This window comes from Hyperolius riggenbachi, chromosome 1 (assembly GCF_040937935.1).
Source record: "Hyperolius riggenbachi isolate aHypRig1 chromosome 1, aHypRig1.pri, whole genome shotgun sequence".
Taxonomy (NCBI): Eukaryota; Metazoa; Chordata; class Amphibia; order Anura; family Hyperoliidae; genus Hyperolius; species Hyperolius riggenbachi.
This window is the reverse complement of record NC_090646.1, coordinates 287,456,638-287,471,544: the sequence shown is the minus strand read 5'-3', so window position 1 is coordinate 287,471,544 and position 14,907 is coordinate 287,456,638. Positions and strand designations below refer to the sequence as shown.

The 14,907-nt window shown below is 44.6% G+C and overlaps 1 protein-coding gene across 2 annotated transcripts in view; it reads right to left on the bottom strand.

Annotated features, from left to right (window-relative positions):
• FUT10 (fucosyltransferase 10) overlaps positions 1 to 13,513 on the bottom strand; it is a 32,379-nt gene extending 18,866 nt beyond the window's left edge. Inside the window, exons 1-3 of one of the 2 annotated variants that reach the window (XM_068271153.1) lie at positions 13,330 to 13,513; positions 3,575 to 3,752; positions 2,314 to 2,596 (exon numbers count right to left, since the gene is read on the bottom strand). In XM_068271153.1, the coding sequence (XP_068127254.1) occupies positions 2,314 to 2,596; positions 3,575 to 3,652 (361 nt within the window). In that variant the 5' untranslated portion in view covers positions 3,653 to 3,752; positions 13,330 to 13,513. The other variant, XM_068271154.1, reaches the window with a different exon arrangement.
• Between the last annotated feature and the right edge of the window lie 1,394 nt (positions 13,514 to 14,907).

The following is a 14,907-nucleotide window of genomic DNA, read 5'->3' as shown; positions in this document are numbered from 1 at the left end:
AAACGACCCGTCGTTCGCAAAAATCAGACGTGTGTATGGGCCTCTAGACTGAGCCAGTCGGGGATTCTTATCACAGCTGATAATATACTAATTAAGCAGATAAGAATGAAACTAAAAGCAGGGTAGGTGTTTACTGTCATGTTCCCACTGATAAATGTAATAAAATACATGAGGGTGCTTCGTCTCTGGTTCTCTTTAAATCACCCCATTTAGCTTTGGCAGGATGCTTCGTGTCATTGTTCTGCAGGCAGATGAATCTTCATCTTAGTCTTAAATATAAGATGTACCAGGTTTTCCTTAAGAACTGCTCTGTATATTTACCCTTCAACCTGTGTTCCTATCCTTGCCAATTAAAAACATACCCACAGCATGAAGCTGTAACCGCCATGCTTTCACTGTGGAAATGGTGTTGTCAAAGTGATGGGAAGTGATGGGTTTGTGTCACAGTATCCAATATGTTAGTGACCAACACTCACACTGTAACCAGTCTCTGTCAGCATGGGCCCAGTCGTTTTCAGTGGACCCAGTTGCTTTTAGGGCTACAGCGCTGCTCCCAGGACTGTGGAGTCAGAGTAAATTTTAGGTACCTGGAGTCGTATAATTTTTGCACCCACTCCATAGCCTTGCAAGGGCTGTGGAGTCTGAGTCGAGGCTTCAGAACGATTTTGGGTACCTGGAGTCAGAGGTTTCATAAACTGAGGAGTCAGATGATTTTTGTACTGACCCCACAGCCCTGGCTGCTACATTAACTTGTTGACACAGACTTTCAAAGTCCCAGTGCAGCTCAGGTCACTTTCAGTGGTTGCAGTTACTTTCAGGGGCACAGTGCAGACCCAGTCAATTTTACAGTGACAGTGTGGCCCCCAGTCAATGTGCCAGTGTGGCCCCCAGTCAACCCAGTTGCTTATATTCCCGAGACTTTTAGTATCCCTGTGCAGTGTCACAGTGTGGCTTCAGTTTCTGTATAGTATGAAAATGTGGATCCCAAGCTGTTGTTGTTCACCCTTTGGCTACTTTTGCATTCAACTTGGCAGTACTTTTGTTCTTTCAACTGGTCTGTTCAATCAACATTGATACTTGCAAGCAGTTTAATTTAATTATAAAAGTTAGTGCCCGCAGTCCAAAGTTACGAAGATCGTAATCTGAGTTGTCGTTCTACAAACTGTCATTGCATTTTTTTTGCAAAAATAATAAGAAAAGTCCATCAACTAGATATCTTCACAATATCTATATTTTCAATAATTCTGAGTGAATTTTATCAGTAGTGATGGGCAATGAGTTCTTGATTCCAATTTACATACTAATTGAATGTGAATTCTATGCAGCTTGGAAATGGCCAATGAAAATCAGGAGAAAGTGCACCTTAGGCCTAATTCCACACTGCATAAAATTTGCACTATATTTGCATGCAAGTCAGATTTATTGGCATCTCATCTATAATTTATTTCTTTAGTAGCAGAACCTTAGACATAAGCAGTTTTCGCACTGCCTTTGTCATCTACCAGTATCTGAGAAAGATATTTTCCAACTACCAATCTACTCTCACTGACCTAAAGACCAGACATTGCTGTACAGTGACAAATGGCTACAAACCCCTGAATTGCCAAGAAATTTATATATTTATTTTCCGTAATAAACCATGATTCCAGCCTTACTTCTAACTCTTTGACTTCCAAGGTCCTTTACAAACCCTATGGAGAGAATGAGCTGCTGTGAATTCTGGGGCATTTTTTTGTCACCCCTGCAGCCCGAGAGATGCCGAAGACTCCTCTGTGAGTTTTTATCTATGATCTACACCTCCATCCATCTCTGGCATCAATCAGACTTTCTGAGTGCTAGCAGAGATGGAGGCAGCTGTAGATCATAATTTAAAACTGCTGGAGGAAGCTTCGTAAGTATGTGGCTTCTCTGGAGCTACAGGAAGAGAAAAGAAAAAAAAAAAAAAAAAAAAAAAAAAAAAAAACTTTCCCAAAATGCACGGAGGATCGTACTCGGCATAGGTTCATAAAGGGTTTGAGAATCACAGTTAGAAAAAAGGCTGGAATCATGCTTTTACGGTGTAAAACAGATTACATACATTTTCAAGAGCAGTTTTATTCATTTTATTATGATTTTTATTTTGAGTTTCATCCTGCTTTGAGCCTCTAAAACTCTGAAGGTCTGCATTATTTTCATGAACTTATGTAAAATATTTTTAAATTTTTTTAACACAGCTTCAACCTCACCGATTTAGTAATCTGAAACAGTCTAACAGATTTGCAAAACCAAATAACAGCTGTTTTTATGGAAATCTATTTTGCAAAGAAAACATACCATAAAACAGGACAGCTTTGGTCATTGGATGATGCAGGAATGTTCTGTTTATAGTAAAAAAACAAGAATTTTCTCCACACTTCCCCAGCCTTCCATTCTCTCCAGTCAGTGGAGACCACCAAAGCATGATGGGGTATTTGCCTGATCCATGTTCAAGTCTTCGGTGAAAGATATTTACTTGTAAGCCAGACAACAATTCATGAGACTGCTTTTCCGGGGGTAAATCATGTATGGGGTAGCCTTTTCGCTTCTGTTTTTCAAATCTGCCAAGCTCAACAACCACCTATGCATGAATACAAATCAGACAAATTCAGAGTGCTGTGCTACAGTTTAGATCTAAATGGCAGAGTTAGGTATAAACATATTTGGTAACCTGAAGATAAATTAAAGAGTTGATATAAAAAAGTCATAGCTTTAACAGCATCCATCAAAGCACACATGGAAAGCTAAACAATGATTGCCTAATTGCAGTTGTTATTGAAGTTTCAAATTACTATAGCTGTCATAAATGAGCATTCATAGGACCTCAAACATTTCCCCCAGCTATGCTCTTCTAGTTACCAGCAATTTAGACGTTCGACATCAAACTGTGCTAATATCACCCTTTTCTGGACCATATTATAATACCTGCTACCAACTCCAAAATGTTGCCATTTCCCTCCAAAACTAAACATAACTTTCCTAGTGTCTAACAACTGTGAGCAAACATTTCTAAACTCGGAGACCTATTCAAAGGGACTCAGTTGAGAAAATCACTTTAGCTGTGATTGGCCAAGTTTCTTCTTCTCAGTACAACATGCTGAGGGGCAAAAATACAGGGGAGCAGCTCCTGCAACTAAGCTGTGAGAGGGCCCCACCTACTAACCTCCAGTAAAGGGGTTCATCCTTCAGATTAGGCGGTTTTGTGGCTACATTTGTTATAGGTGTGAAAATTATAAGGACCACACTTGTTTTATAATGCTGGTAAGATGGACCTCCACGCTGTGAGGGTCACCAAGGATAGGCAAGGGAAGGGATGTGAACATTGGGAGGTCCCGCACATGCGCAGAAGACCCGGATGGACGCGACTGAGTTAGTTACCGGGGCTGATTGCGGCTGAACGGCAGACCGCGGGAGGACGGCGAGGGACTCAGACAAGCTTATGGGGCTGGAGGAAGCCCCGGGTAAGTGTAAAATATTACACTTTCGAAGTCTCTGGTTTCCTTTAAATGTTTTGCAGTGCTTCATGTGACAATTATATATAAATTACTGAACAACTTACCTGACGTGTAACCAAGAGAAAAAGAAAGGCTACAAGCAGACATGTGATCCAAAGCTTGTTTCCCCAGATTCTAATCATTTTTTCATTGCAACCACCATTGACAAATCATCTTCTAAAAAATGCGTGTGCCAGTATATGGTTATCCCAAACATACACCTCATATTCTCAGCTCACAAATCTAAGAGAAAAGAAAAAAAATCCAGTATCAAATATCTAAAAAATTACTACAAAGGCCCAGAAAGTGACCCTTTAAAGGGGCACTATGGCAAACAATTGTAAAATTTAAAATATGTGCAAACATAGAGAAATAAGAAGTATGTTTTTTCCAGAGTAAAATGAGCCATAAATTACTTTTCTCCTATGTTGCTGTCACTTACAATAGGTAGTAGAAATCTGACAGAAGCGGTAGGTTTTGGACTAGTCCATGTGAGGAAACGCAGAAAAGCCGCCGTGTGTACTGATAGCAAGGCGGCTGGCTCCACGTCCAGCGCGGCGGTTTGTACGCAGCACCATGCGTCTGATAATATGATAGATTGCGGAAAGACCGCCGCATGTACTGGCAGCAAGGCGGCTGTTTCTGCGTCCTATGCGGCGGTTTGCACGCAGCAGCGTGCGTCTGGTGTGGCTGGGTCTGTTAGTGCACCTGGATGGAGAACTACGCGCGCAAGCCAGAAGTCAGACCTTTATGCCAGCAGGAGATGGATCAGCTGATCAGGACGATCAGCTGATTCCTGCTGGACTCCTGATCGGCTGAGTGGCTCGGGCGGGGCGACAGAGTCCTGCAACTATATATATAGCTTGCTTGTCAGTTGCTGGTTGTCTGCCATTGCGAACACTTATGTGGAAGCACTCAGACCTTAGTCAGATCCTACAGTGTGTTAGAACCAGGAGGACCTGGGAATTCTCACTGAGCCAGATTACTTGTATTGTTATTCTATGTTATGCTTTAGGCCAGTTCCAGGGTGTTGTGACTACGGACCTCACACCCAAGACTAGGATACTGTGTCAGTTCTATGGTATGCTTTAGACCAGTTCCAGGGTGTTGTGACTACGGACCTCACACCTAGGATACTGTGTCATTTCTATGTTATACCTTAGCCCGGTTCCAGGGCATAGAGAATAGGCCCTCACACCTAGTTAGGGCAAGCCTGTTCATATTAGCAGCAGGGCTTCCTGCAACCAACATCAGTAAGTATAAAAATAACTGGGTCTCCACCTGGATGAATGCAGTTGTAGCATAAATGTATTGCACCATAGTAGCAGTTTTTCTGCTACTATGGTGCAATAAATGTATGCTACAACTGCATTCATCCAGGTGGAGACCCAGTTATTTTTGTACTTACTGATGTGGATTGCTGCACCCTTAAAGAGAATCTGTACTCTGAAATTCTTACAATAAAAAGCATACCATTCTATTCATTATGTGCTCCTGGTCCCCTCTGTGCTGTTTCTGCCATTCTCTGCTGCAAACCTGGCTTGTAATTGCCAGTTTTAGGCAGTGTTTACAAACAAACTAACCAGCTTCTAATAGGCTCAGCTAAGCAGAGTGTGTTAGTCACACAGAGCCTGCAGGGGGTGTGTACAGCTTCTAGCTAATCACAAGCAGCCCTGCACATTCCAGTCTGACTGCCTCAGCCTGACTGTGCCGACTATAGAGAGAAGATTAGATCATATAACAGAGATAACACAGCTACTGTGCAATTAGGAAAAGCTGCAGTAAGCCAGACCACATTAGAAAAGGCATAGGAACTTATAGCATAGAAGAAATAAAGATAAACAATTTGTTACAGAGTCTCTTTAAGGATCCGGGTGTGAACTGGTTGACTCCCTGGTGCATATATTTCACAGTTGAGCTCCTGAGACTGTTTCTTCCTTCCTGCAACCAAGCCTGGGTCCCTCTTCTAGGGAGTCCTCAGGCTACAGGAATATTCCCCACAGTCAGGGGAGTATTCCTCAAGTCACTCAGGCCACCGGGGTCCCTGGTGATCTATGCTCAGAGTTGTACTGTTACACCAAACACTCACATCACTCAGGTGTCTAGAGGTTAGACATATTTGATTATTGGCGATTCTGCAGATCCCCAATAATCAGGTATATCTGTATTCTTGGGGATACTGCAGATCGCCAGGAATCAGATTCTCTCTCTGGTTGCTGACACCAATCGTTACAGTCCATCTCTTCATAGGGGATTCTCAGCAAGGCTTTTATTCTTTTTAAAGATATACCCTAAAAGGATTTAAACAATGACACTGGCCAGCTTCCCTGCTCGCTACACAGTTTTTTGGCAGTTGGACAGAGCAACTGCCATTCACTAAGTGCTTTTGAAAATACATAAATCCCTGAGAATCCCCCATAAAGAGATAGACTAGTCCAAAACCTGTAACTTCTGTCAGATTTCTACTACCTACTGTAAGTGGCCGCAACGTAAGAGAAAAGTAATTTATAGCTCATTTGACTCTGGAAACAACGTACTTCTTATTTGTATATGTTTGTACAGATTTAAAAGTTTACAATTTTTCGCCATAGTGCCCCTTAAAGGTAGCCATAAATCGAGCAATATTTATGGGCAGATTTGACCAAGAGACAAATCTCTCACTAATTGAATCTGATGAGAGAGATTTGTCAGCTGCCCATACACCACAGGCCGATTCCCAATCTATTTCTGCATGAAATCTCTTGGGAATTGCCCTTGTGATACCGCATACAACCGCATCGCCGCCCCAATGCTGTCCCCTCTAGTGATACTGTGCGCCCCCGCCCCCCACTTCCCCTGTGCCCAGGTGCAATGTATACATTACCTTTCCGCTGCCTCCGCTAGCTCCCTGCAGGCTCCGGGAGCACTCCACTCGCCATACACAAACACCACAGGTTGCCTAGTAACGAGGCCGTGTGTATGATGTCTGACGTCAAAATGCGTGCCCCTTACTAGGAAACCACGTGGGGCGCACGTGTATGGCAAGTGGAGTGCACCCAGAGCCTGCGGGGACAAGCGGAGGCAGCGGAAAGGTAATGTATTACATGCACGGGGCACAGAAGAGGGGGGGGGGAAACAACATTTATCATTAGGGGAACAGCGACTGGGGTTTTGTTGCGTTTGTCTCAAAATTGCACGCCATTCCTGCCGCGCACCCAATCAAGCAAGTCGACCCAACATCTTGCAGCGTGCGTGATCAATGCAACCAATTTCGGCCCCAAAATTGTCGGCTGGACATGTACTTGGTGGCAACAATTTTTATCCGATTCGATTATTATAATCAAATCGGATAGTCGATCGGCCGCCAAGGCGCCTAATGTATGGCCACCTATAGTTTGTGGGATGGCAAGGCTGCCATATTTATTTCCTTTTAAACAATGCTTCCCTGTCCTGTTGATCCTCTATGTCAATACGTTAAAGGACAACTGTAACGAGAGGTATATAGAGGCTGCCATATCAATTGCCTTTTAAGCAATACTAGTTGCCTGGCTATCCTGCGCCTCTAATACTTTTAGCCATAGACCCTGAACAAGCATGCAGCAGATCAGGTGTTCCTGACATTATTGTCAGACCTGACAAGATTAGCTGCATGCTTGTTTCTGGGGTTGTTTAGCTACTACTAAATAGATCAGCAGGGATGTCAGGCAACTGGTATTGTTCAAAAGGAAATATGGCAGCCTCCATATTCTTCTCACTACAGTTGTCCTTACATGATCAGCACTTGACATACTACACCATAAGGGGCTCCTACACCATAAGTGTTTTTTCCCCGTCTCCCAAGTCTGTTGAATCCCTTGGCATAACACACGCCCTCTTTTCAACCTTAGTCAGAGAACCTGATCTGCATCCTCGTTCTGGGTCTAGGACTTAAAGTACAACTATTGTGAGAAGAATATGGAGGCTGCAATATTTATTTCCTTTTAAACAATAGCAGTTGCCTGGCAGCCCTGCTGATCTATTAGGCTGCAGTAGTGTCTAAACAACCCCAGAAACAAGCATGCTGCTAATCTTGTCAGAACTGACAATGTCAGAAACCCCTGATCTTCGTCATGCTTGTTCAGGGTATATGGCTAAAAGTATTAGAGGCAACGGATCAGCAGAATAGCCAGGCAACTAGTATTGCCTAGCTAAAATCTGACTAAAGTAACATTTTCTTACAGGCTTGCTGCAATGTTCCCCCTATCACCAGTCCCATTTACTACCGTCTCTCTAGCATGATGCTGGTGTGACTAGGCTGGTTCGTTGTAGATGGGCTGCTTTGGTCTTACCCTGTCAGTTGGTCTTGCCTGGTGCTAGTGTTGCTGGGTTGGTGCTGCCCTGTCTTGTCTGGTGTAGCTGGGCCAGTGCTGCCCTGTCTGTTTGGCCCAATGCTGGTGTAACTGGGCGCTGGATCTTGTACTGGCTGTGTGCCCATCGGTGTAGTGCAAGGCCCCACTGCCCATGTTCCCAACCATGGAGAATATCCATAGTGGACAAGCACATAAAGTCTATCCATATCCAATAGAACAAAGCTACTTGTGCAACCTATTGTCAAAAAGGTTGGAATAGTGGACTGCAGGAGTATCCAGGACTATCCAGAGGCTAACAGTCCATGTGCACTTTCTTTCAATATGCATGCGCAGTTTGAAAATTGCGCATGCATAATTCAGAATCACTCTGTGTCAAAGTCTTGGGAGGGAAAAGGACTTAGTGCAGGAAATGGGAGGGACCCTAGGGAAAACGAGCAGCATCTGGATACTAAAGAGGAGGTAATCTAGCCTACTATGGGCTCTATTCATAAAACATTTGCGGAAAAAAAAATCTTGGAGGGAAAACACCGCATCGGTATTTAAGACTTTTGTGTGCTAGTTCATAAAAATGTTTACACTTGCGATAATAGGTCGGGGAATTCCCGCACTAAACTATCGGTGCTGGCTGAGTTGTTACATTTGCTGGCTGAGTTGATACATTTTCTCCTGCAGAGACAGCGTTAGTGTAAAGGAGGCAGTCTCATCCCTTTACATGTGCATTTTTCTGCCTCTCCTCCTGAATCTGCACTGAATCTGTCTATTAGTCTTCCTAAACAATCTATTTAATTGCTGCAGCTTAGAAGAACTTCAATAAATGTTACACATGCAGGCTTTCTAATGTGAAATTTATTTGAAAACAGGTACCCAAGGGGTTAAAAAAAACACAGCCTTGGTATTCCGGAATGCCTTGTCTGCTCTCCTCTCACTGCAGCTGCCTGGGAGGTCTGTCTCTCCATTAGCTTGCCTGTTATGGCTGACTTATCGCCTTATCTAAACAGCCGGAGGGGTTTCTCCGCACACATTCCGCCTGCTCTAATCTTTATGAATTAACCTTCAGTGACATGTGTTGTGATAATCTCCGCACAAGGCGGTAATTTCCCGCACTGCACAGGAATGTCAGATTTTCATGCGGAAACAGACTTTATGAATGCCCACTTTGCTAAATGGTAGGGAAAGTCAGCTGTTTTGAGCGGAAAACTTGCGGTAAAGTTTTATGAATAGAGCCCTATGTGCTTCATCCACTAATTTCTTTCTTCCTGATTCAGGGCTACTTTAATGAAAGAGGGTGAGTAATTAAATAGTTTAATAACATGAGGATTCAATAGAATCTCTAAGGCTGGTTTCACAGTGGGACGTTAAAGCAGCCAGTAACGCAGCCTAACTCACAGCACTGTAAAATCAATTGTGCTGTTCACAGTGCCCACCTTGCGTTATATAGTAACGCAGCATGTTTAAACAAAGTGCTGCATGCTGTACGTTATACTGGGCTAAGCAGCGTTAGACTGCTTGCACATGCTCAGTAATGTTGGAAGAGGAGGTCTACTCTCCTCCTCTGCGGCCAGCCACATGGCTAATTAATATTCACTGCACTGCAGAGACTCGTGGTAGGACTGTAGTGTTGTCCGGATCATGAACGAATCGTTCATTTGATGCAGATCTTTTTTGTGAGTCGAATCATCCGGATCATCACAATGAAAGATTTGGTTCACAGTGGATGTCTGTCTGGAAGAAACAGGAACATACAGAATGTACAGTGCAGGGAAAGGCCTGTCCTGCTAGTCATTTCACTCAGTCTGCTTCCCTAGTAAAATTATTCAAATGATTCGGTTCAAAGATCCGGATCTTTTCAATGATCCGATTCAAATGATCCGAATCCTTAAAAAGATCCGGACTTCCTATCACTAACCTGGAGCGGCTGCTTTGAGAGCTGCATAACGCAGCTCAATCTGACTTCCAACTTCAACACCAATATACGTTGCGTTAGCGGTACGTTATGCGACCATAACGTCCCCTAAACGCAACGTCTTGGTGTGTAAGTAGCCTTAGGGCCAATTTCCATTTGTGCAAAATCCATCCAGTTTCCTGCATACAAATTTTGATGGGGAATTAAAGCCCATGTAAATTAATAGGCTGCATCTGAATTTACGAATGTGAAATAAAAATGGTCAGTTGCATTTTTTGGCATTATGCATGAGATTCTCGGTAGCTGTGCATGGTTTGGCTAGAGCGATTGGGGTGTGTACTCGCATCAGTCACAGTCAGGACATGCATCTCAGAAAAGGCCCATACACACGGCATACATTTGTACTTGTAGTTGTGAGGCAGCAACAAACAGACAAGAGACAACAGCATATTTACGACATCGACAATTCGAGTTTGTGACAGTTGTACACACGTGACAACAGAAAGAGTGAAGACACGTCGGAAGCTGTCTGCCACAGACTACGTATAGTAGTAGTACTATGGTAGAGACTCTGCTGTCTGTAGAAGACTTTTGTAAGCACGGTAAGACACCAACAGAATAAGCGACAGTTTGTCACAAGAGATTTGCTGGCTGTGTCTGCAGACAGTCTTTGTCTTTTGCAGCTTACACATGAACAAATAGTCGCACAAACCGTCGCTTAACTCGTGTCTGTACAGACATTTGTATGCCGTGTGTATGGGCCTTAGAGTCCGTTCAGACTGCACACGTTTCCAGCCACGTTTTGGAAACACGTGCGGGTGGCTCGACACGCACGACATCAAACAGTGCATAGAGTGCACTGTCTGATGTTCACACTGCATGCGTTCCGGACCTGTGCGGTCCAGGAACGCATGCTGCACGCAGATTTTGCAAAAACGCGCGGCTGTCCCATTCACTTTTCAGTGATGGGATCAGCCACGCAACGCATACAAACGCAGATGGCGTGCGTTCGTACGCATTGCGTTCCGCATGCGTGGCCGTCCGCGTTTTGTAATGTGAACCGGCCCTTAATGCAAGCCAGCCTAAGTGAAAACGGGACCTCACTAGTATTTAACACAGTTCCTGGGAGTAACAACTTTGACAAGTCCAACATTATGCCTTAAACACACGATGCAGGGCTGTGGAGTCAATACAAAAAAATCAGTTTATGAAACCACCAACTCCAGGTACCCAAAATTGCTCCTACTCCTCAGCCCTGGATACAACTTCTGATCGACAGGAACCGAACAATTATTTCCAACCTGTCCTATCAGTTTCTGATCGATAAAGGGATCGATTTTGCAAAGTTATAATCAGGGCTGTGGAGTCAGAGCAATTTTGGGTACCTGGAGTCGGAGTCGTGGTTTCAGTTAACTGAGGAGTCAGCGTCAGAGTCGGATCATTTTTGAACCAAATCCATAGCATTTGGATATGGCATAAAAATTAGACTAAGGAGGCCATACATGGTACAATTTTTCATTTTTTTTTTATTAGATAATTTAGTTTGATTATTCAGTTAGATCAAATGTAAGGATTTTTCCAACATGTCCGATCAAATTTTATTAACCACTTGAGGACCCACCCTTTACCCCCCCTTAAGGACCAGCGCTGTTTTAGCTGATCTGTGCTGGGTGGGCTCTGCAGCCCCCAGCACAGATCAGGGTGCAGGCAGAGCGACCAGATCGCCCCCCTTTTTTCCCCACTAGGGGGATGATGTGCTGGGGGTGTCTGATCGCTCCTGCCTGCCGGGTGTTGCGGGGGGGCACCTCAAAGCCCCCCTCCGCGGCGAAATCCTCCCCCTCCCTCTCCTACCTGGCCCCCCCTGGTGAACCGGGCTGCACAGGACGCTATCCGTCCTGTGCAGCCAGTGACAGGCTGTCCCCTGTCACATGGTGGCGATCCCCGGCCGCTGATTGGCCGGGGATCGCCGATCTGCCTTAGCAGCAGCGCCGTACAATGTAAACAAAGCGGATTATTTCCGCTTGTGTTTACATTTAGCCTGCGAGCCGCCATCGGCGGCCTGCAGGCTATTCACGGAGCCCCCCGCCGTGAATTGACAGGAAGCAGCAGCTCGCGCGAGCGGCTGCTTCCTGATTAATCAGCCTGCAGCTGACGGTATAAGCGTGCGGTCGGCAAGTGGTTAAAAAAAACAACAAAAAAGTTGATTTTTTTTTTTTTTCGATCGAAAAAAAGATTCTTTTCAACTTTCATTAGAATTGATCGTTTTGGTTGAAAAAAAATGGGAAAATCGAACGTTTTTATTGTACCGTGTACGGGTACCATTAGGAGTCAGAGTCGAGGAGTCGGAGCAATTTTGGGTACCTGGAGTCGGCGGTTTCATAAAATGATGAGTCGGATGATTTTTGTACCGACTCCACAGCCCTGATTATAATAGTGGTAGTGCATTGTGGGTAACCACAAATGTTCACTTATAACTGTTACTGAATTATTGCAAATTTCCTTCTGTTTTAAGAAGGCAATTACACCAAGCTTTGCTTTTTTAGTAGGAGGGCTTTTTGGTTCCTTTTATCCCCCTATACATTCCTAGTAGTTTGGGTCACCCTGAGCTGCTTGGTTACTCTGTTTAAAGCGGAATATAACCCTGCATTTCAACTTTGCTCTAAAACATTATTTACAGTATATTATATGCAACCAGCATATTTCTTTTTTTACTAGACCAGCATTGGAAGGGTTACACAGGGCTTTAAAGTTCCTTTAGATTTCTGCAGACACATCCGAAGCTGAAAAGAGATACATTTTGTTTACATAAATGTATCTAAGTGTTGAATGTGACTCATCTCTCTGACTGAGAAGGAGCTTGGAGGACTGCCAAAGAGTGTGTAAACATTTCTCAATAGTCACATTTCACTAAATAGAATGTATCTATCTGAACTTCTGCATATCTCTCCACGGAACTTTAAACCTCTGTGTTTAACCCTTCCAATGCTGGTCTAGTAAAAAAAATGCTTTTTGCATATAATATGCTGTAAATAATATTTTAGAGCAAAGTTGAAATGCAGGGTTATATTCCACTTTAATTGGAAAATGTATCCCTTTATCAATCGGGAGCAGTTTGCACATGTACACACAACACAATTCCCGTCATATTGCCCATCGATCGGAGTGGAAATTGTATTGTGTGTTCTCAGCATAAGTCCTAAAGCGAAAGAGAAAGCACCTCTAGTTGGAATACAGAGAGAAATAAACATTCACATACTAATACTATTCAAAAAATAAAATACTACAAACGAGCTTTAATCAATCTCAGTCAGTCATTTACACTTGGGAATTGATTATCCCTGGTCAAGTTCAGTCTCCACTATTTACAGGAATTGAAGAATATAAAAACTAGTCTATTCACAAATCAGGAGTAGGGAGGTGGAGTTTTACAACACGTTATCCCAGGCGCATGACCTAAAATGGTATATAAGAGAAAACAGTGTGACATAACAGCAGGGTAAACACAAACCCATTAGTAATCAGTGCAGCAACTAGCCGAGCAGAATTGCACACAATACACCCAAGAGTATGGATAGGCTATGAGACTCACTGCACGCAGCCTGCCGCCTCAGCACTGATTACTTCCTCTGTGGATCAGCTCGCAGGACGGAACCTGTGACCGGAGGAGGACTTCCTCCCTGCATGAGGGACTCGCACAGCTCCATCCAGCCACAGCAGAGAATCATTACGTCTTTGCCGTACTGCTATCAAAGATGCTGGAGAAGGAGACTCATAGGAAATCCTGGGCTGGATCTTTCTATTGTACGTCTGAGAACAGTACTGGTGGCATTCCTCTGTCAGTTTATTAGGACTTGTTATCCATACTTTACATTTTACCATGCAAAGCATTGCTCTTCTCACTAGGAGAAGGAAAAGGATCGTTCCTGCCTGGAGATAAAAGGCTGTCAGCCTGGCTGGATATGTAGGCAATATCAAGCAGCGTTGTTATGAAATTAATAAACCTATCACTCTTTCTTTAACAGTTTACACTCTTTCACGTCTTATGTACGGATCTGTACGATATATATGACTGTATTTGTGTAGGACATGGAGTGTGTATATTGCACTGCACTAAATTGTATGCTTAAAGGGATATTGTAGGGGGGTCGGGGGAAAATGAGTTGAAGTTGCCCGGGGCTTCTTATGGTCCCCCGCAGACATCTTGTGCCCGCGCAGCCACTCACCGATGCTTCTGGAATTTCAGACTTTAAAGTCTGAAAACCACTGTGCCTGCGTTGCCGTGTCCTCACTTCCCCTGATGTCACCAGGAGTGCATGGCGCAGGCACAGACCATACTGGGCCTGCGCAGTTTGCTCCTGGTGACATCAGGGGAAGCGAGGACACGGCAACGCAGGCGCAGAGGTTTTCAGTCTTTAAAGTTAGAAATTCCAGAAGTGAACCAGAGGCGGGGCCGGAGCATTGGGGAGTGGCTGCGCGGGCACAGGATGTCTGTGGGGGACCATTAGAAGCCCCGGGTAAGTTCAACTCATTTTCTCCCGACCCCCCTACAGTATTCCTTTAACTTCTGAATGACTGCATTATTGCTTAACGTGTACCAGAGACGAAAACACATAAAATATTAAAAGATGCATCGATCGCTCCCATTTTCCTCCGCTTTCTGGTCATGGTAGAAGCCCCGTAAGTTAGGTCAGTCAGCGCATGCGCATTGTGGCTGCGCACGCCCCCCCTCGTCTCGCTCCCACGGCTGGAACGTTCTGTGCCTGCACAGTAGTTGGCGTAGAGTGCTCCCAGCCATAAAGGCGCATGCGCAGTGCGCCCTGACTCACCACACTTTGGGAGAAGGCAGAGGAAGACGTCGTGGGAGCGATCGATGCGTAAGGGGCTGAAGGAAACCTGTATAAATCTTTTACGTGTGTTTGTCTTTGGTTTACTTTAAAAGGAACCTGAGCTGGGGCGTAACTAAGAGCCCCCGGGCCCCCCTGCAGAAATTGTGAGTGGGCCCCCCTCCCCCCAGGGCCACCCTACCCACGGGGCCCGCTCGTGGCTGTTTTGGGGGGCTGGAGGGGTCGCAGCATGAGGGGAAAGCTATGGCCACACTCGGCAGGGAGGGGGGAAGGTCCCCCCCCCTCCCTCACCTCAGGCTTTCCCCTCTATGCTCCCCTCCAGC